General features: G+C 33.7%; 1 protein-coding gene across 3 annotated transcripts in view; it reads left to right on the top strand.

Annotated features, from left to right (window-relative positions):
* The window catches only part of Grik2 (glutamate ionotropic receptor kainate type subunit 2), a 669,837-nt gene that overhangs the window by 366,948 nt on the left and 279,436 nt on the right, over positions 1 to 23,453 (top strand). For all 3 annotated transcript variants that reach the window (XM_058575396.1, XM_058575405.1, XM_046430718.2), the window contains 2 exons: positions 202 to 309; positions 21,559 to 21,672. In XM_058575396.1, coding sequence (XP_058431379.1) covers positions 202 to 309; positions 21,559 to 21,672 — 222 coding nt within the window. The remainder of the gene's footprint in view (positions 1 to 201; positions 310 to 21,558; positions 21,673 to 23,453) is intronic.

Raw genomic sequence — 23,453 nt, 5'->3', positions numbered from 1 at the left:
CAAATTTTATACGGAAATTAGAGGATGTTATTTATGAAAAATATCCTTTAAATTTCAGAATAAAATAAAAATATTTTATATATCTACAGCAATGAAAATTTATGAAGAGTGCTGATAATAATCTTCCTAGTATTTATAGACAAGCATTTTATCTTCTATTTCTTTACTTACTTATTAACTTTTTTCCCCTTTCCTCAATAGGCTCATTGGGAAGGCCTCACAGGCAGAATAACTTTCAACAAAACCAATGGCTTACGAACAGATTTTGATTTGGATGTGATTAGTCTCAAGGAAGAAGGTCTGGAAAAGGTAAATTGCTCAGCTTATTCACTTCAATTGTTATATAAAACATATCCTAATGAAGAAAGAAATAATCTCTGCTATAGATTTTATTGACACTCAACTTTATTAAGTAACTCTAAAATATAAACCTTCAACTTATTATGTCAAATATAATAATTGACAACTAAGATTCAAGGATAAAGGTATCCTAAGACAATTTAAATAATTTATTTTCTCATCAGGTTTTTCTGAAATGAATGCATTTTTCATTAACCTTTTATATTTTGAAGTGAATAAAATCCTAGTTAGTCTTTTTTTTCCTAGTTAGTCTTAAGATTTAATATAGTTATTAAAAATATTTGCTTTAATATTATAATATAATCTTTTATATGCAACTTACAATCACTTGTGCTTGCATGGAGTTTCCTATATGGTACAGGCCAAACAACAAAAAAATCAAATGCACAGATAAGTTTATCTTGCTGCGTCATACTCAAGTGAAACACCTGAATTAATGTACATAAATTATATAAGGTATAAACATAAATGCAAAATGCTATACTATATCATCTTACTTGTTTCTACTTCTAGGGATTGAGGTAAAGGACAGGCAAGGTATATAGAATTTGGGTAGGTGCTTACTTTCAGAATACTTCAATTTTGCTCATATTTGTAATGTATGCTTTTAGATTTTTTAAAATCTCATTGGAAATTACAGGTAAATAGGTATTTGAATAAGAATTTAAGAAAAAATTCTATTTCACAAATATAATATCGCCTAAAAATGTTAAATTATATTTCATCTAGCAATTCAACATAGAACATTATTCATAGATGGAAACTGAAGAAAGAAGTTGAGTCAGAACTTTCCTTCTAGCCTGAAAAATAACAGCATATATAAGAGGTGATTCAAATGATCCTAGAGAGAGAGAGAACACATTTTTGATAATGTCACAAAGATAAGTACCTTATGACCAAATGATGACTCAAGATGACAGGGATGTTTCCTCCTCCCACTGAGAGTTTCTCACTGTACCTTTAGTCAAGACTATTTAATTTCAGGAATGTTTTATAAGAAATTGGAACTCAAACATTCATGGATAGTCACTTTTGAACCACTTTGTTTCAAAGATGGGAACATCCGTTTGTATCTAAGACTGGAGATAGCTGAATTTAGTCAGCTCCTAAGAGTTTATCCCCATATTTACTAGGGTTGTGATTACCTTATTTTTGGAAATATCCAAGTCATTAGGATGATCCTGATCATTGCTTCTATTTCAACATTTAAAATAGTGATGTGCTTCATATCTCCATGGATTCACTCTATTTTGAATTCAAAAAAAAAAAAAAAATTGCAGAAGTCTTTTCCATGCCTTAAGCTAATATATAACAACCTTATACAACATGGTTGCCAAGTATATATGATAAAGTACTATATTAATAATAAGTAAGGTAAAAGAGTATGAGTTATACATATTGCCATAAAATTTCATAGGTATTTTGTATTTGCTTTTGAAATCAGAAAGTTTGGTTTGCTAAATTAAATACTGTCCTCGATTTTTAAATAAATACAATGGACAGATATCTGTTTAAAGCCTTAAAAATAGCAATAAGTACATATTGAAAGCAACAGTTATAAATTAATTATACAAATATGGTAATGGGGTACTTTGAATAATGGATAATTAGTGTGTTTGGTAGAGAGTCATTTCAGAAAGAAGGGATGATTTCAGGAAAGGAACTTCACAGGAAATTACTTGGATCATTTTATGTAAACACACATACACACAACACACATACACACACAATAAAAGTGGGATATAGAGTTAAAAAATTTGAGTCATAATTTGAACATAAGTTTTAAGATATTTGTAATATATTAGTATACCATGTGAGGTTAAAGAGAGAATAGCCTGGAAGTTATTGGCTGCTTGGGAAGATATTGTGACTTGAAATACTTTCAGTATGAGTCTATAAACTTGAAATCATTCTAAGTGGAAGCAGGATATGAGTAATCAGTGACAGGGAGTTAAATGAACCTTCAACAATGTTGTTAGTTCAAGAACTAGCAGAGTAGTGGACTGTATTTTTAAGGAGAAATGGAGACAGATGGCAAAAGGTGAAGATGCTCATGATAAAGGTATAAATCTAAGATTTGGAAAATAATTAGCAAATGGGAGAAATAATGGTAGAAAGAAGTTGGTATAAGTCTTCCTCTGAAAAGACAGATAAGGTACTGAGGATGGGTGAAGGTAACTTAGAAAAAAGGAAAACTAAAAGACTTCACATGACATGTTTTCAACATCCTCAAAAATTAGTACTCCTAGGTCTAGGAATGTGGTTCAGTGGCAGAGCACTTTCCTAACGTATAAATGGCTGAGTTCAAGTTGCAATTCTGGAAAAAAAAAAATACTACTTGAATTCATCATCTAAAAGATAGAGAGATGATTAAAATGTATTCAGATTGTAAGAATCATTGGAGCTGCAATTTTAACAGACAGGATTTTGACATAATAGGAATTAAGTATCGTTAAATAAAAGTCCTCATGTTTTAGTTTAGTAGAATGGCTAAAAGTTCAACATCTAGATTCGGACAGAATAGGGCTCAAATTCTCTGTCATTTATAATTTATGTGCAAATTTCTTAATCGCTGTAAAACAAATTTCTTGATCTCCGAATCAGGGGCAATAGCAGTATCCACCTCATGAAAGACTAATGATTTTTGTCTTGACCATATTTTTTCCCTAAAATATATAGTCACCAACTCACAGATGAAAAAGAAAGAATTCCTACCTTGATTGAGTTCAGTTTAGAAGGACCAATAGATGAGAATCCAGATGGCTTCAATTATAATTCCCATTTCCTCATAATTAACTGTGTGAATTTTATCCTTTCTCCCAACTTCTCAGTTCCAAATTCTTCATCTCAAAAAAAAGTGAATGAGGGTTTTTCTTTGAATAGTCTGAAGTTAGAATATAATGGTTTCTAAAAGGACCAGGAAACACAATCTTTATAGGGACCAGAGCTAGGAAATCTAACTGCCCTCAACTCTTATCATGATTAAGTGGAGAAAATAAACAAAGAAAACTTATAGGACTGGCAGAATGTTTGCCTAGCACGTACAAGGCCTTGTGTTCAACACTCAGCACTGCAAAAAAGCAACAAACACATAAAATACTATCTATTACTTCTTCACATGCTTATTTCTGTCTCATTGTTCTATCTTAGTCATCTTTGACAAGCACAATTCATTTAATCTTCTACCAAGTGTGATGAATGTCTATTCTATGTGCATATAAGGGTTAAACTCTAGTAGAGGAATTCTGCCAATAGTAAATGGAATTACAAACTTATAAGATTGGACAGCATAAGTGCTAGAAACAGAGGCATCTTGTATATTTGTCAATCAAATGATAGATTAGGAATCACTTTCTGAAATGTAATCCTTACATTATTTTCATGAAAACTATATTTCTGATGTTTACAACTGTGGAACAGATAAATCAGAAAATAGCAAGTATGTTTCTGGTGAACAGAGAGGGATGGGACATATTAAGAGGACTGAGCCTTGAGTGAAGTTGCTACTATGGACTTTCTTCCCACATAGATAGTCCCCATAGATCAAAAATGAATCCTTTCATTCTGTTTTGATGGCGACATTGCTTGGAACCCAGCCCAGTTAGCTGTGGCCCAAGAACGATCACCGATACTGCATATACAACCTGTTACATCTGTCCAAACAAACTTTCTAGGACCATAACAGGACCTTCTCTGGAATAGAGGAAAATAAAGGAAGAAAAGGCAGCAGGTGCTATCCTAATATTGTTTACCTCAAGCTACAATAGGAAAATTTTCTTGTTACCAGAGCCTGATATTGAGTGGTCAAGAATAGGAAAGGAAAACTACAATAAATGTTTTCTTTTTTATCTACTTGAACTCATCTATTCAAAGAGCATATTGTGTATTTCACTTTCAAAATGTGTTTAGAATCTACATTATTTTTTTCTACCTCTATTTCTATAAGCACATTCTGGGTTCATTTTAGCTGTACAACTACTTGTACAAGCCTCTATGTTCTATTCTCCCTCATAATCCATTTCCCAAGCTAAAGCAGCCAGATAGTATTTTTCAAAGCAAATTGATACACGGCATTCCTCTGCTTAATGCTTCTATGAATTCCCATTGGATTTTAGGTAAAATTCCAATACTACTGGCAGAGCACTGACTCTCATCCCCTGCTAAGATACTCTATGTTCCAGCTACACTGACCTTTTCTCACTTCTCCACAGGAACAAATTTTCCCAATTCTTTGACAATAGCCTTTTCTCAGCTTGGAATACCCATTCATATCCTTTGTTCATGGAGAACACTTAACTCATCCTAGGGGTCGCATCTTAAATATTTCTTTCTTCACCAGGATTCCCCTAAATCTCTAGTCAAATTTAAGTTTCTAATAGTACCCTGTCCTTTTTATTCCTGGCACATATCAAAATGTGTAATTATATATTTTATGTGCAGCTTTTACAAAGGCTATCTCTCTAGCAAGAATATAAGATCTATTAGATGAAAAAAATGATGTCTTTTCCACTATTATGTATTAAAGTTCTATCAAAGTGTCTACCACAAAGTGTATCCTGAAGAAATATTTATTGAATATTGAGTGAATAAAGAATCATTAAGACAATCATGATACTTCACATAGAATACTCATTCAAATAAGTGTCTGCAGTTATTGTCTAGTAGCATAGTTTTTACTCTTTCTAATTTTCCTCCATGTCTCTCACATGAAAACAGAGAAAGCCAATGGTCAAAAAATGAGTAATCTGGGGTTGTAGAGTACAGGTAAAAGGCACATTGAAGTCTGAACTCAGAAAGATGCACATTGCACCAGTAGCAAATCTCATTCTTATATGGTATAATTTAATCCTTCCAGCACTTAATTGTGATATTAAAGAATAAAAATTATCATCTAGTTATAGATTTTTTTCTTCTTCCTACAATTTTGTGATGTGGAAATAAACAAAATTGATCCAAATGAGAACAAACAAAAGTTGTTATGTGTAAATTTCTGTAGAAAGGGAGCCAGCCACCTTCACTTCCATAAAACCTTCAAAAACAGGCAGAGGAGTGGAAACATTCCCTTATTTACTGCTTTGGCATGATTTTATGATAAAACCAACTTATAATCTGTGTCTCATTAAATCATTAGGAAAAAAGTTGAAAATGAAAAGGGGCTAAAATAAAAATAGACATTTAGTCATTGACATTTGTCAATTTTTATAAAGTTAAGAATTTGAGAGTATTTGTTGTATAAATACACATTATAAAATCTTTACAAATAACATGAATATAAGAAAGAAATTTAAAATTAATAAATAATATAAATTAATGAAGCACATATTTTAAAAAGCTTAGATTTTTTCACATTTGCCTTTCAAATGAAGCTTCATTTCAACTTTTAAGATCTTTATCTTCTAAATATTCAGTGCTTTCAGCCTGGTGGTGTTGCTAGCTCACTTGCTTAGCAGACATGCAGTCCTGGGTTTGATCTCCAGCATCTTGACAACAATAGTGAAAAACCACTGCTTATATTTATACCAAAGTATATAAACAATATTAAAATTCTGTACTTAAAGTCAAATATTTTGATAAGACATGAGGAGATAATAATTAATTATAAAATCCTGCCTGCCTGAGTTTACCTGCATATATGTTCCAGAACCAGAAGAGTTTCAAAAGGCTTTTTGAAGAATTTTTGTAGAGATTTTTTTTTTTTTTTTATGAAAAAGTGATAATTTGGGGCTGGGGATGTGGCTCAAGCAGTAGCGCGCTCGCCTGGCATGCGTGTGGCCCGGGTTCAATCCTCAGCACCACATACAAACAAAGATGTTGTGTCCGCCGAAAACTAAAAAATAAATATTAAAATTCTCTCTCTCTCTTTCTTTCTCTCTCTCTCTCTCTCTCTCTCGTCTCTCTCTTTTAAAAAAGTGATAATTTCTATGGAAATATTTATTATTGAAATTTCTCTTCCCTGTAGAATCCTGCATTCATTAAGTCCCTGTGAAAAAGGTGTCTGCAAGAAATTACAGACTTCAAAATTAATCTAAACCTGAAAATACACCTAAATTAGGTGAAAGGTATTTCTATAATAGATTTTTAGGTACCAGATGCACAGCAGTTTTTATCTTCCTCTCCCAATGGCATTTGATATGCATGCCCTGGTCCCCATGGCAACAGTAACACTCAACTTTCCCAAGAACTGGGAGTTTTTTTTGCTTTCCCATACAAAAACAATGTTAAGGGTGATGTTGACTAGTAATCTTTAAACTAGTCAGAAATGTGTTGTTTGCTTTTTAAAAAGCCAAAATACCTCTTGGGTTGCCTCCCTGCATAATGTATTTCTATGGAAATGTTAAGCATTGAATTTCTCTAACTACATAGAATTCATCATAAGCCCTATTTCAGAACTATACCAACATTTTTGTCTGTCAGTGTGTTTGTAGTTATTATTTTGCTTGGTCATTTAAAAACTTCAAGATGGTAAAATGTCGCGACCCCTTGCCCGCAAGGAAGACGCAACTCAGGAATCTTCTTTCAGCAGTTTATTCAGGCCTTTGATATTTCTTCTTCTCCCCTCGGATGCCCCTCCCAGCCTTAATAAAGCATCTCAAGCCCCAATGCGAAGCTGCCACGTGGAGCTTTCTCATAGGGTGGTGAAAAGCCATGCGCCAACTCTCCCAAATAAGGAGTTGTTTGTCACAGACCACAGCGGAGCCAGCGCCATCTTGTAATGGCGACCATAGTCTGCAGAAACGGCAGAAGCGGCTCACCACAGTTCCCCCTTTCTGTTTTCTTAAAACAATACAGGCGAGAGTAGAGGTCCTATCCCACTGTGCAGAAGTGGCTGCATAGTATGGCTCAGTCCTAAGGAGGGCCCTTCCCCAGATCTGAGGCCATATCAGCCAACGCCTTTTTTCGTGGGGCAGGGCGTGGACGCGTCTAACCCGCATGCAATAGGACATGCTCTCCTTGAGGTCCACGTCAAGGATCACTCAAGTGCAGTGCCTTGCCTCGCATCCTGTATCGTGACAATGGTGGATGAACGGGGGATAGCTGAGGCTGAACTGTGGCTGTTTATAACGACAAACAAGTTGACAGCACCCTGAAAGAAAGGCACGGACTTTAAGGCGATAGAAAAGCACTAGTGTGGAAACCCATCTGCGTGCAATGGCAGTGAGACCGGCAGAGTGCAAGGGCTTTCCAACACTAAGAGAATAACAAGGAAAGTCATGTCGATCCCAGTGCAATGTTATAATAACTTGGGGTGTAACGACCATGTCAAAGGTTTACTGTTTAAGATGCGCAAGCCAGACTTGAGGTGAGTTGCCATTTTCTAAAGCTGCAAGAGCTTGTATGATCATAGGCTTATCGTGAGCACTGCGGGCCTTAAGGCGACAGAGAAACCACAAACAGAGGAACATACCGAAGCAACACATTGCACCAAAAATGCCTACCCCCACCCACTCTTTGAAGAAGGAAAAAGCAGAAGATATCCAATCGGTGAATTGACCCAAAGTCACAGGATCGACACGGGTACTGTTCAAGACAGCTATCTGGGTTAGTTGAGACTGGATCAAGTTTTCTGCTTCCATGGACCAGGTTCCGGATAGATACTCTCCAATGATGCGGGAGGCATTCCTGGAATCATTAAATCTGACAGAGGTTATACATAAATGTGCACGTTGATCAATACAACCCAAATGTACTAGGTCAGACAATTCCTCAACTTGAGCTTGAAGCAGATCTATCCTTTGATTAGCAGCCAAAATCCCAGATAGAATGTGTTGATTAATTCTACTTTGAGATTCAAGTATGGTGGATGTTTGTTGAATAACCTGATTAATAGTGGCAGCAGTTTGTACTTGGCTGGCCATGGCTACTCCAGCTGTAACTGCTACAGCAGCAGACACTGCCACAGCTGTCACTATAGCTGCCGTAATTCCAAAATCTCTATGGGCTCTAATCAGTTCAACAATAGGAAAAGACTCTGGATCTGCAGTAACCGGGATCGGGACAAAGGTTGGAAATTTCATAACCATTGCCATAGTCCAGGAGCCATTCCAACACTCAGACAAATAACAGGTAATATTAGAGCAATTAAGCATCCCCTGTGATGTATCATTAGCCAAAAGAAACAGGAACGGAGATTGGAGACAGACTGCTGCGGAGGGTAATGTAGCATTAGATAATTGTGAATTATTTGCAGAAATTTTAAGCCTCCTACCTCGCTCCGAGTCTTGGGTACTGCCAGAAACATTAAACAGCCAACTTTGGACTCCTAATATTTCCCTGGGGAAACACAAGCGCGGACTAGACTAGCCCAATCTGAGGGAGTCATGCAAAATCTAGTAAGTCCCTCCACCTGAGTGAGAGTGAAAGCGGCATCTATGCCATAAGTGCGGACAGATTCTGCCAAGGTTTTAATTATCTTAAAGTCTAAAGGCTCATGATATCTTCCCCTGTTATTGTCCTGAAATACAGGGTATGCAAGTCCCATATCTGTATTAACTGTCCTCCAAACTTGTGCATGAAAAGATCTCCTGGAACCTTGGCTCCCCCCCACATACGGAGGTGGGGCAATCGGCACCATATCTTCTTCTAGATATTTTATTTCCTCCTCCTCAGAGTTTTGTTGACCGATGTTAACTCCCTTCCCCTTCTTACAGTAGGCCTGAGTGCCCTGTGTCTCCTTTTTCTTCTTTTTCATTTTTATCTTATGTAGTTGTTGTAACAATATATCAAGGTCCTCAGAACTCTCTGAGTCGCTTGTGTTCTCAGGCGTTTTTAATTCGGTCAAGTCTGGGTAGAGCCTTCTCCTATTTTTATCTTCAGGCTCTTTTGCCTTCTCACTACTGTTACTTTTAATACTCTCTGCCACTTCACTACATGATCCTTCAGATTTTTCCTCATGCAGCTGCTCAAGAATAGCTTGACCCTCACTCACAGCTTCCTGGCATTTACCATCTGTCATACATCCTCTAACTAACTTCCAAAGTGGTATAATGCCACCCTGCAAGGTACCTTGCTCATGAGCGAAATCTAGATCTTTCCCTAATTTGTCCCAGCTGGGAACCGTAAGACTCCCTGAAAAAGCAAACCAAGGAGCCGCTATATCAGCTTCTCTTAAAAACATCTGCAAAGTACTCTGCTTTATCTTAAGTCCTTTTGAATGTAACAACCCATCTAGGGCCAACAAAATTGGGCTTGAAGAAGCAACACCCATAATGTTTTTAGAGCTATAAAGAAAGTGAAAGTACAAAAGTCCCCGCTTTTTTCCTTTTACAGGGGAGCGTCCCTGTCATCACAACAACAAAATAAGCACAAAAAACAAAAGCGAAATGACACAACAAAAGAAACACAGAAAACAAAAGCGAAAGTACACAGTGCAGCTGCAATAAAATGTAATGCTCTCTCTTTCTTTACAGAGGAGCTGCCCCACTTTGGTCGCGGATCCCACTTACCTGGGACTAACCCCGCTTTGATCGTGGATCCCACTTATTGGGACTAACCCCGCTTTGGTCGCAGATCCCACTTACCTGGGACTAACCGGTGCACCACCCCTGACTGCTGAAAGTTCTGGTTCCCGGGTTTCGGCACCACTTGTCGCGACCCCTTGCCCGCAAGGAAGACGCAACTCAGGAATCTTCTTTCAGCAGTTTATTCAGGCCTTTGATATTTCTTCTTCTCCCCTCGGATGCCCCTCCCATCATTAATAAAGCATCTCAAGCCCCAATGCGAAGCTGCCACGTGGAGCTTTCTCATAGGGTGGTGAAAAACCATGTGCCAACTCTCCCAAATAAGGAGTTGTTTGTCACAGACCACAGCGGAGCCAGCGCCATCTTGTAATGGCGACCATAGTCTGCAGAAACGGCAGAAGCGGCTCACCACAGTAAAATATTTTCATTTGTGGGTGATGCATGTGTTTAGTAGCCAATAGTACTGACTTCTTTGAGGGCACATAATTTCCTATTTTGTTGGACAATAATTTTAATCTTGGCATATCAAAGAATATCACATATTGACTTTTATTGTTTCAGTTACTGAATTTGAATTACAACATACACACTAACCATAATTATAAAGCATTGATTTGACTTCAAATCTAATAAAATATGAAGTACATTTTTATTCTTGGAAAATGATCCTTAATTGAGTGTTATCACATTGTCATTTTTGACAATATTTAATTCACTGGTTAAAATTTTATTGAAAATAAAATAAAACCACTACTGATCTCTTAACTTTTTATAATTAAGTTTAGATTGAACTTGCCCTAAACACAAATAAAAATTCTAAATGTGAAAAATATGTGTTTATATTAGTCATCACATTCCAGGAGATGATTAGATGATTATATATATTAGATGATTAGATGATTTTACATATATATATATATATATATATATATATGAAAAAGGTGTCTGCAAGAAATTACAGAATGAATATATATATATTCATTCTTTCCCCCCGCATATTCCTCATATTAGTACTGTTTTTCACAAATGGTGAAATATCAAACCCTGTGGAAACCGCTGGGTATCAAGGAACTGATAACTAAGTGTAGTTCCTTACACTGTCCTGTGGACAATTAATTTCTATAGGAAGGCAGTCCAGTTCCAGGACTTTTGCAATGTTCTTTGAATTTTCCCTGGCAGGCAGCATATAGGCCTTGCTATGAAGTATTTCCTTTTTGTCTATGATAAATCAGGCACGATGCTTAAGTATTTTCATCTTAACACATAATAGAAGTATACAACTATTAAACTTTGATATCAAGGATTATTGGAGAGTAATACAAGTTCTATCTCTACTGTTTACTTAAATATTCAACATTTGAAGAAGTAAGGAAGGAAAGAAAAAGCTTTAAATTCCTGTCAACACCTAACAAGAGAACAACTGTGTTGAAAAAAAAAAATCTCCATACCCATGTGAAGTTCCATATTGACTTAAGAAATCTGGGTTTGCAGATTATCCAGAAAGAATGGGTGTACTTAGTAGAGAAATAAGTAACCCATATATTCAATATGTACACATTCAATCAATTAAAAGAATAATTATCTCCCAAATATAAATCACCACTTAACATATATTCCTTCCTTAAGTTTCCTTTTTTTCAATACTCTCTAGTAACATTACTAGGGATGTCCTTTCTTCTAAGAGGAGCTGTTAAAATACTACATGAAAAACTGTACTTCATGGATCATGTGGTTGGGGAAAACTTATTCCTGGGAAAACACTTTTTAAGCAAACTTATTCTATGATGGAGAATTCATATTATGCTAAAACCATTTGAGACATGTATAATGTGCTTTCTCATGATCACAGAGGCCTTTCTAATCTAAAAAATGTTTCTCTTTTCTTCATTAACACTGTGTTTGTGTGTGTGTGTGTGTGTGTGTGTGTGTGTGTGTGTTGCTGAAGACTGAACTCAGGGTCTCAGACATACTAGGCAAGTGCTCTCCCACTGAACTGTACACCCTCAGCCCTACTCTCTTTTATAATGAAATCTTTATTGATTATTTTTTCCCAACCACCAACATTCCAATGGATATTTTGTTGGTAAATGTCAATAAGACTCTGTAAAGAGAATTTTGATGATTACATTGTGCCAATTACTCTTCTAGAGAATTTAATTTATTAACTTCAAATAAGCTTGGCTTTCTTTTGAACTAATATTTTTAAAGCTAGCTGGAATGTTTATTTTACTCCTACTTGAGAAAGTTTTCGGTATTCTTGTTAAACAGATTATTTCTAAAAATTCCACAGAGAATAAGAAACATTCCTTGCTGATTCTGCCTATAAAAACCAAGGTGACATGTACCTTTAGAGGACATGATAAGATGCTAATTTCAGATGAGGTAAACAATTTTATCTTGTGGAGAAGCAAAAATATTCTTTGAACATAAATGTGATTTAAGAAGTAAATGAAGTTTATACTGAGAAAAATATCAACATAAAAATAAATAAATAATTAATGTGATAAATGAACGATTTAAAAATTAATTGTATAAGTGAAAGCTTTTTTCACCTAGTAAAAGTAAAACAAAGAAACCAGACAAAACAATCATCAAATAAAATTATAGTAAGAATTAGAGTATTTCTGAGAAATAAAAAATAATGAGTTATTTAAATAGAATACTTATAAAATATTAAAACATACATAAAACTTAGAAAATTTGCAAATACATGGTAAAGATGTGTGGTATAATATTTTAAAACATTTTATAAGATATTGAGTTACAGCTGGTTGTATCCCTGTATCCCAGCTACTCAGTTCTGAGGCAAGAGAATTGCAAGTCAAGGTCAGCCTCAAGAAATTAAGAGACACTTGGTCTCAAAATAAAAATCAAAAGGGATGGGGATTTAATTTTGTGGTTGAGTGCCCCTGGGTTCAATTCCCAGTAACAGAACACACATATACAAACACACACAAATGAAACAGAGTTAGAACAAAACATGGGGGTTAAAAAAAGTGGAGAAATAGGAAGAACAAAATGTGTGAAACATATTATGTAAATATAAAATAATAGACACATAATAATATATTCAATATTTACCATATGAATGAATGATTTTGGAAATTGTAAAATCAACCTAAAAGTTTTCATCGTGTAAGAATTCACTTACATATTCTGTTAATTTAGTAAATGCAATAATAATAAATTCAATTTATTATTTTACTTATGATATTACTAATTTCAATAATTACTAATACTGAATATTTATTAAAGATTTATGACATGCTTCCTTCCTTTAATTTACTAATATAAATCTAACATAGTAAGCTACAATAAATAAAAGTGAATCGCAATTTTAATTCAAAGCAATATGTAAATGACATTTCTAAGATGTAGAAAATAACAGATTTCTTTCTCCAAAAAACCAATGTATTCATAGCTGTCATATAAAGTCCCAAGGTTGCCTTATATTCAAAAGCCTTGAGCTAGAAGATGAGTAAGTGACTGTCACTACCCATAGAGGGTTAAAGTTTAACTAGCAAGAGATAAGAAACTGATAAAAAGATAACATGGTAATCACTGAAATGTCACTGTTATGGAAGTCCAGCTAAAGGCCATCAGTTGCCATACAGAGGAGGTCCTTTAGACATATTTTGAAGCAGTGATCAGGATCCATCTGCAAGATAGTCAAAGAGGGAAAAGTATTTCATATGAAAAGTCTAATATCTAATCAAGAGATCATGACACAAATACTTCAGGAAAACTGAAGTAAAAATCTATCTTTAGAAACTAGAGAAAAGTATTATAATTCTGATAGATAGGATAAGAAATTCTGTATACATACTATACATAAAATCAGGATATTTTATTTGCAGAGAATATTTTTCAAAATATTTACATGTACATGAATGTGTATATAACATGTACATATACATGTATATAACATGTATATATACATATATAAACATGTAAAATACATATATACATGTATAAAAATAGAGAACACTAGAAGATTTCAATAAAATATCTGCCAACAACAACAAAAACAAATAATAAACTGCTTTCAGTCTCTTTTAGCAACTTTAAATGTTAGGAAAAAATAATAAGATGGAGCTTTGAGACAATGTCTTTAAGTTTTCTTAATGTAAAAAGGTTAAAAAAAATCTTCAATATGCAAACAGATAAAAGTATGTTGAGTTGCTTACATAAATAGTCTTATATAAAGAAAAAGAAATGAAAGGTAGAAATGGGTGGTTAGAAATTCTAATAGAGATCAAAAATGTTTAAGCAAGATAGTATTGAGTCCTGATTTTAAAATTATATCAAAAAGCACTAATTTTTTCTCAAATAAATTTTATCTGTAATATACGAAACAAAATAAGCAAACAGATAAGCAGTACTCTTAATCTCAGATTAAATTAACTAAAACTGAATCAGTATGTATCATAGCAAAATGGATTAAAGAGTGAATTTTTATACAGTAGATGTCATTTTAATTTTTAGGGTTCAATTTTGGTTTTAGAATATGATAGTAAGTGTTTAAACAAAAATAAAGTTATCTCCCAAATTATCACAGAATAACTATCTACCCCAACCCTAGGATTAGAAAAGAAATAATGAAGGCCAACCAATATGAAAGCAGCAAAGCTAAATATTTATGAGGGCATAAAGTCCCGACATAAAAATATCTATTGATGAACAGCTATAAGAAAGTCCATAAAATGAAAAAATATGTTGAAAGTGAAAATGTAGATAGTAATTGATCAGCAAACACAAACTCACAAATATAGAAAGCAAGGCAACCATGATTAAAAATACATACTAGAAATTTAGGGGAATACAATATATGGAATAAAAAATTACATAAAGAAAAACACTACCTAAAAATAACAACAAAACTGTCATGAACTTCTAGAACATCATCCAATTATGTAACTCAATTATTATTAATTAGTAATGAATTAAGAGATACAATTATCTTATACGAATTACCATGAACTGTAAGGGAGAAGATAGCAAGTAGAAGAGTAATTCTTGAAAGCTGTTTTACAACATGTACTAGCAGTCTTGAGAACTCTTATAACTTGTGTCCAGTAATTCTAATTCTAGAAATTTGTTATTAAAATACTCAAATACGTGGGCAATTATTTATAAACAAATGTGTTTATTAAACTCTTACATATGACAATGATAGTTAAATCATGATATGTTTATTAATTTCATTATGGGTAGTCCTTAAAATTAGGCCATTTGACTAATTTTTACTGCCAGGAGAAAATGCTCAGAATAGAGTACAAACAGGATTTACTTAACTATTATCATAATAATTACAGTATATATATATATATATATATATTTATATATATATATATATATTTATATATATATATTATATATATATAACAAATTATGTTGACTTTTTATCTTTTTATTACTGCATCATAGTTATAGATAATATTGGGGTTTATTTTTACATAATTATACAAGCATGGAATATAATTTGTTCTATTTCTATCCCCATTATTTCCTCTTTACCTCCCTTCTTTCCTGTCCCTATTCCCCTTTCTCAACTCCACTGGTGTTCCATCTATTTACTTTTTAAAAAATTAGTGCTTTATAGATATACATAAAGGTGAAATTCACTGTGGTCTATTCATATATGTACATAGCATAAATTTGTCAGTTTCGTTCCACTGTTCCTCTCTTTTCCAGTTCCTCCTCCCTCCCAATCAGTTCCCTTCCTTCACTCATTTGTCTTCTATTTTCATGGGGTTGCTCCCTCCCCCACCTACCATTTTTTTCCTTATTTTGGTCTAGCTTCTGCATATGAAAGAAAACATGTAACCCTTGACTTTCTGACTTTGTTTGATTTCAGTTAGCATGAATGCTCTTCATTTCCATTCATTTACCTACAAATGCCATAATTTCATTCTTTCTTATGGCTGAGTAAAGCTCCATTGTGTATATATACCACATATCTTTGTTCATCTGTTGACAGGCACCTTGGCTGGTTCCATAACTTGGCTATTGTGAGTTGCACTGTTATAAACACTGATGTGCCTGTATCATTATAGTATGTTGACTTTAATTCTTTTGGATAAATATGTTGACATTTTAAATTTTAATGCTCACAAAAGCTCTATGAGCTGGGTGCAATGGCACATGCCTGTAATCCCAGTGGCCTTGGGAGGCTGAGACAAGAGTATCACAAGTTCAAAGCCAGCCTCAGCAACTTAACAAGACCCTAAGCAACTCAGTGAGACCCTGTCTCTAAATAAAATACAAAAAAAAAAAAAAAGCCTTGGATGTGGCTCAGTGGTTAAACACCCCTGAGTTAAATCCCTAGTACCAAAACCAACAACAACCACAAAAGAACTCTGAGACTAATGATACCATTTCCCCATCAATAAATAAAGAAATTGAAGAATAGATAAGTAATGTTCCCAAGTCACCTGACAGCACCTGGGTGACTATAATGGTATCCAGGAAGTCTGATACTCTTGCAGAAAGTGGACCATTAACCGCTAAGTTATGATGGAAACTGCACAAGTAACAAACATGGAAAGATAAAAGATTGGAAGGAAACACACCAAGGCATTAGCTTTGGTTAACTCTGGGTAATACAGTTTAAATTGATTTCTTTTTATATTTTTATGTACTTCATAACTTAATGGCTATAAACATACATTCTTTTATGACAAGAAGAAAATAATTAAGAGTGAGTCAGAACATAATAAAAAAGAATTAAATAAATAAAAAATAATAAATAAATAAATAAATAATAAATAATAAATAATAAATAAATAAATAATAAAAAGAATTAAATCATAATTTTCTATAGTTTATGCTTTTGGAGAACTTTCATATTTTGTATCTAATTTAATTCTTATAATTAGGGTGAACTTATAATTAATTTATTATTTGAACTATGACATTTTTATTTGGACAAGAGTGTTTACTAATAATTATATTAGAAAGAAATTTGTAAACTTGAAGTGTTGGGCAGAACAAGATGCAGAGTCACCACCATACATAAACAAATTTTCTGAGGACAGCAGTACATAGATATATTGTACCTATTTCAGAACTGAAAAGTTAAAAAAAAAGGACTTAAAAGAATTGATCAAGGGCCGGGAATGTGGGAGTGTAGTTCAGTGGTAGAGTGTCTGCCTAGCATGCACAAGGCCCTGGGATCTATATGCAGTATCTTTTAAAAAAAAAAAAAGTCTGATTAAATCAAATAATAAAATAGTGTTTCTTAATATAAAAAACAATTCTTGAATTTATCTGTGCATATTTCTTGTCATTGAAATAAAAAAAAAAAACCAACAGTATTAGTTTGGTAGCTTTTTTAAAATTTAAAGCATACTGTGTACTATTAGGAATCCTACAATCTAGGAATACATAAATTTTTGTTTACCTTAATATCTTAAAGCTACTAAAATTTCTGAAACTTCTTAGTATTATGCCAAGAAACCTAACGTGTCAATGGTGATAACTAATGTGTGATTACTGGAAATTATTGATTTGTATGAGAGGCTTTTGAGCTTCAAATCCTTTATACAAATAGTACTAAAATGGGAACTGACAGAGAATGAAATTAGACAAGTATGATGATGAGTGAACAAAATTATTTAGTGAGCTACGTTATTTTTTATAAAAGTAATCATGTAAGGTGTCATTAAGTGAAACCATCTTTGTATCAGTGGCTTTGTTTGAAAGTTGAAAACATGTTGATCATGTTTGAAGGTGTCATTAGGTAGAAGAAAGTGGACAAATGATGTTTGCCAGTGCTTTGGCTGGTAGAATTGTACAGCTGAATAACCTACCTATTTATCCAACCATGAATAAAGGAAGGAATAATTGATAGGTATTAATTATAGACCAGGGATATAAAAATGGCAGGCATTGCAAAATACCAATGGCAAATGTGTCTTGGTTAGCCAGTAGAGTGCTTTTAATGATTTTGAATTTGAAACCCTTTAGTAGGTTAGCAAGCATCTAATTTTGCACCTCTCCATGTGTCCCCACTCAGGTCTCCAGCAGGGTCCTTGCTAGTCTGATGATGTTTTGCTGGGAACTAGAAAAAAATACTGTCAGGTTAGATAGGGAAAATAAGTTCTAGTGTTGTGCATGGTGGCTACACTTCACAACAATTTATTGCATACTTCCTTTTTGATGCAAGCATTAGGAATGCACAGTGCCTAAAAGCAAGATGACTTTTAACTCAATATGAGAAAATATGCAAGAAAAATTTTAAGACATCATTAAAAAGACTTTGACTCCCTTGTATAATTTAATGCATACTTGAAAAATATAGTAGTTTGCCCTTACATTCACCTATTAAAATGACATATCTACCCTTCTTTCAATTAAAATAAATTACTAATGTTTATACTTTTATGCTTCTTCTATTAAGGTAAAACAGATATCTCAATAGTTTACTGAGAAAGTCACTCAAATGAAAAAAAAAAGAAAAACTCAATAGTTTACTGAGAAAGTCACTCATATCCAAAAAAAGTGGATATGATGAAATATAGTGAAGAGAAAGAATCTTAATATTTATACGGATAAGCTTATGTTGATGAGAACTTTGCATATTTAGATAGACTGAATAAATAATACCTGCTATATCAATATCACATTAAAATAACTTAATTTATGTACAAATGTTTAATGTAAAAGGTAAATTAATAGTTTTCTTTCCTTTGAAGAAAATAAATTGTGTAGTTCGTTAGGGTAGTATGGAAGGTAAACTTCATTATTGCTAACTCCCAGGTTTGAGAGCATGAGGAAAAAGAACTACTGATTTCATAAAGGAGCTATAGAAGTAAAAAATGCAATTGTTAATTTAGAATTTACAAACATGTATAGAATATTTCATCCGTCAATGATTGAGTACACTTTCTTCTCAGCAGCACAAGGATCCTTGTATAATATAGACCATATTATGCAAGCTATCACATATGTTGGCATGCAACTGCAATATTACCTTAATATATTTTTGATATTTTTGTGTTTTTGCATTTTTCTTGATTAGACTTTTTGATTGTTATCAACTTTTAGCTATATTAGTTCTCCTATGTTTGATATATTTCTGCTCCTACTCTTATTTTTCCTTTCTACTTCTTAATTTGAAAATAATTTGATTGTTTCTCTAGCTTCTTTATGATACAAGTACTTTAGTTATAAATGTTCATATAAGTTCTGTTTCATTCTAGAGATCCTCATATTTCAATCTTTTATTATCAATTAGTTCAAAACACTTCTTATGTACTTGTATTTTCTTCCTTGACCTGTGAGATATTAATAAATGTGTCATTTAATTTTGAAGTAGTTGACATGTGGGAGTGGGGTTCTATGCATCTTAAAGTGATTGAAATCATGTAATAAATCATGCAGGAAACACAGTCTGCATGATTTTAAATTTTAAAAATAATGGAAATGGAAATGCCTTTTATATTGATTATATTGGTTACATACATGTCAAAACATGTCAAAACTGAGTTCATAATCCACTTGAATCAAATGTATGAAATATGATATGTCAATAGCTTTGTAATGTTTTGAACAACTAATAATAAAAAAAAAATTACAAAAAAAAGTACTAGGAATGTAATCAATGGTAAAGTACCCCTGGATTCAATTGCCAGTACCAAAAATTAAAAAACAAATTTAAAAATGTTTTCCAGAGCAAGGGAGTTAGCTACTTGCTTTGGGTGGGACTCAGAGGCCCTGTAATATGAACAAAGCATAGCCTTGAGAGGTATCATTGCCTGGGGGCTGTAGGCGTGGGACACTGGAGGTGGCTATCAAGTACTGATGCATCCTATGAGACTTGTTATGGATGTGTGTTTGGCTTTCTTTGGTTGGTTCTGAGTTGGAAGCCAAGGAAAAAGGAAAGTGGCTGTCATTGCCTTACTGGTTTGGACTATTTAAAGTCTGTTGCTCTCAGGGATGGTTTCTGTAGAGGCTGTGGGTCAAACACAGCTGAGCTTGTCACTAACAAATGCATGTCGGCTTGTGAGTGGACTGAGTGGCAATGTCACTTTGTAGTAGGGTCAAAGAATTTATGTCAGTCTTCATCATGAGATTCAAGGTGACACCTGCTGTTTTATATTATTGATTGATCAAATTTTAAAAAAACTGAAATGAGATTCATTCAATATAACACAATTAAAGTTTTTGTTGGTGATACTGGGGGATGAACCTGGGGTACTCTAGCACTAAGATACATTCTCAACACTTTTTATTTTATTTTAAGACAGGGTCTTACTGCATTGCCCAGATTGGCATTGAACTTGAGACTCCTATCTTAGATGTGGAGTAGCTGGGATTATGGGCATGTGCCACCATGCCTGGCAAAACTCACAATTTTAAGATGAACACTCAGGTGGCATTTAATACAGTCATAATGTGAAACCACCAGCTCTATCTAGTTCCAAACATTTCCACCAACCCCCAAAGAAATTCTTTATGTATTAAGAAGGTGCTTCCTATTCTTGCCTTCTCAAACTCCACAGGAGTCAGCAGTCTTAATTTTGTCCTAATGGATTTGTCTATCATAAACATCTAACATAAATGGAACGATAAAAATTTTTAAAAACTATTGATTTCACATCTTTCTTTGTCTCTGTTCTCCTTTGATGATGGCTGCTGTTGTAGAATAGGGCAACAGAGTAGGTGCCATATGACCCACAATCTATGCATTCCATGGAATCCTCTACTTATCTGTGTCTTCCCAGAGGATAGTCTCCGCATCTTAGATGCTGGATCACTAGGTATGAAATTCCTATATACAAAGTGTACGTGGTTGGGCGAGGTGGTGTACACATGTTATCCCAGCTACTTGGGATGACCAAGAAGAAGGATTGATTGCAAGTTTGAGGTCAGTCTTGACTGCTTAGGGAGAGCCTTTCTCAAAATAAAAACTATAAAGGGCTAGGGATGTAGCTCAGTGGTACAGCACCCCTAAATTCAATCACCAGCATTTTATAGACACACACATACAGAGAGAGAGAGAGAGAGAGAGAGAGAGAGAGAGAGAGAGAGAGAGAGAAGGACAAGAAGGAAAGAAGAAAAGGAGTATCTGGCCTATTCTACCAAAAATATTAGTTCAATTAAAATTCATATTAAATAAAATACAGGAGCAAGTATTGATAAGAGTTATCTAGATGAGACTGCTGCAATCTCCTTTTATGAGAGTATTTTAGAAGCTGCAAAGGTATGTTTTTAAAAGTTCCAAAGATAATTCTGGGTATGGCCTTGCCTTACTGGGGTAATTGAGAATACTAGTTAATTCTTTCCTTACTAGTTAATTCCTGCCTTTACCCATTAATTTATTCTGGATCCTTAGGTTTTTTTACTCTTTTAGTTTTGTCCCTAATGTGGCATGCTATCTTTATAAAGAGAGAATGAGATAGATCCATTATAATAAAAGATATACCGTATTCATGAGTTTTAGCCAGCTGTCAAGGTATCATCAAATGTGGTTTATCTTGGTGAATGAAAGTTTGAATGGAAAATTAAGCTCCCACACCGACTGTAGCAGTGCAGTGGATCATTTTGTTCTTTAATGTCACGCTTCACTGGACACACTTCACAGAGCAGTGAATCATGCTTAAAACAAGCAGCTTTACTTTAACGACAGGAGATAATGCAGCAGAGGTGAATAATAAGTGTTAGCAGTCTTAACTTTCTCTGCAGTTCTCTCAGGTGCCCGATGGACAATTTACAAAGTATATTTGCTATTTTATAGATTGGAACTTGGGATCCAGCCAGTGGCCTGAATATGACAGAAAGTCAAAAGGGAAAACCAGCTAACATCACAGATTCCTTATCTAATCGTTCTTTGATTGTTACCACAATTTTGGTAAGTATTTGTTTTTCCATTATTTGTAGATAAATGCGCATACATATGGAAATGGAGAGACTAGTAATGAACAGAATGCAATCTATCTTATAGTTATTTATTAATTACTGTGTAACATACAAGTCAATGTTAATATAGTCATAGTTTTATTTTGTTAATCTTCAATGATATAAATTACATTAATGTTTGGGATGTTTAATACTGATTTAAAATACAGCTTCATATATTATTGGGAATCTAAATTTTTACAAAATAAATTATTGAAGAATTATCAATGTTAAGATTTGAAAATACAGACATGCAGATGTACAAATATAATTAAATGAGGGGTAAAACATGAACTTTATTTCTGCTTATTTCCTGCAAATTTATTTCAAGGGACATAGCATTTATTTTTCAGTATTTTCCCCCATTATAATTATTTCTTAACCTTGTTTTCAGTCTGGAGAATAACTTTACTAATCTCTCTAGTGAAATCAAATGGCAAATCCTTTTTAAGCCACAAATATTTTCACCATCAACCTAATTAAGTGAATGTTGATCAGCTAGATAATTTTACTTCACTTATAATTGTATATTTTAATAAGATCACACAGTAATGGTCATTTATGCCATTCATAATAAGGAATTTAACTTTTAGGATGAACAAAGAGCTTTTCTATTATTTAGTCAGCATGTTTGTTTCCCCAGATAGTAATAAGAATATGAGGTTAGCGTCCAGAGCAACCCGCTATAAACATTAGCATGTATATAATTTCTAAATTTGATTTACAGTGGCATATCAAGCCAGGAGGAATTCATATGCTTGTCCTTTTATTAACTAAAAAAGGATATCAAAGCTGTAGACAAATCAAAACAAAATAAGTTTCATTAAAATCTTCTGATAATGAAAGCAAAGCTAGTAATCCTGAAATGACAGAGATAGAAGTCATGAGATTCTCAAATAGCTCCCTTGCTAAGGACCTCAGAATACTTGCTTCCTATACATCATATTCAAACTTCCAAGGCCCTCTTTAACTAAGTTTGACATCTCCCTTTCTTTTCAAAGATAACTTATACACCCACTAATCCAGCCCTGTTCTTCAGTCAAAATGTTCTCACAAGGCAATAGCACATCCTTTTTCTTGTCCATCAACTGGTACATTCTTGATTTCATTACCTCCTTCTTGTACCTATGCAGTAATCATAAAACTAACCCTCTGCTTATTGCCTTACCCTTTCCAGTGCATCCTAGTCCTCTCTGTAAAGAAATTAATTCTGTCATTTCCTTGCTTACTTGATTATACAATATAATCTTATGTACTTATGAACCACTAAAAAGCCCCCAAATTTCATCCTTGATATTCAAGGCCTTCTATAGTCTTGTCCCACCTTGTATCTTCATTTTCCTTATAGGAGGTCAGTGTTTAACTGAGGTGGGAAAATCTGTTGGCCTACTGCTGTGATTATGTAGGCATAGTATTCTTTCTGTGCTATATGTTCCTATGAAGTTCTGAGCTATTATAGTATTTGGCAGTAATATATATGATTTAGAATTAATATTTTGCTGTTTAACTATTTCTTGCATGCATTATTTTCCCCAAACATAATTAAAATATCATTAGAGAAATAAGATTTGACTGTCTTCTGTTTTTAATGCCACATGTGCCTTCAGTGTTGTCAGAATAAGGAATGTTGTACAGAGAATATCTGTATCCCTTAATAGTCTCTATTTTTTTCTGTGTTCTTCCGTAAACAACCAAATTCCCAAATATATCATTTATTGCATGCCTCCAAATATG

The sequence above is a fragment of the Marmota monax genome, unplaced genomic scaffold (genome assembly GCF_021218885.2).
Source record: "Marmota monax isolate L192 unplaced genomic scaffold, Marmota_monax_Labrador192_F-V1.1 WCK01_AAM20220418_F8-fsc00013, whole genome shotgun sequence".
NCBI classification, from domain to species: domain Eukaryota; kingdom Metazoa; phylum Chordata; class Mammalia; order Rodentia; family Sciuridae; genus Marmota; species Marmota monax.
This window is presented reverse-complemented; position numbering and strand designations above follow the sequence as displayed.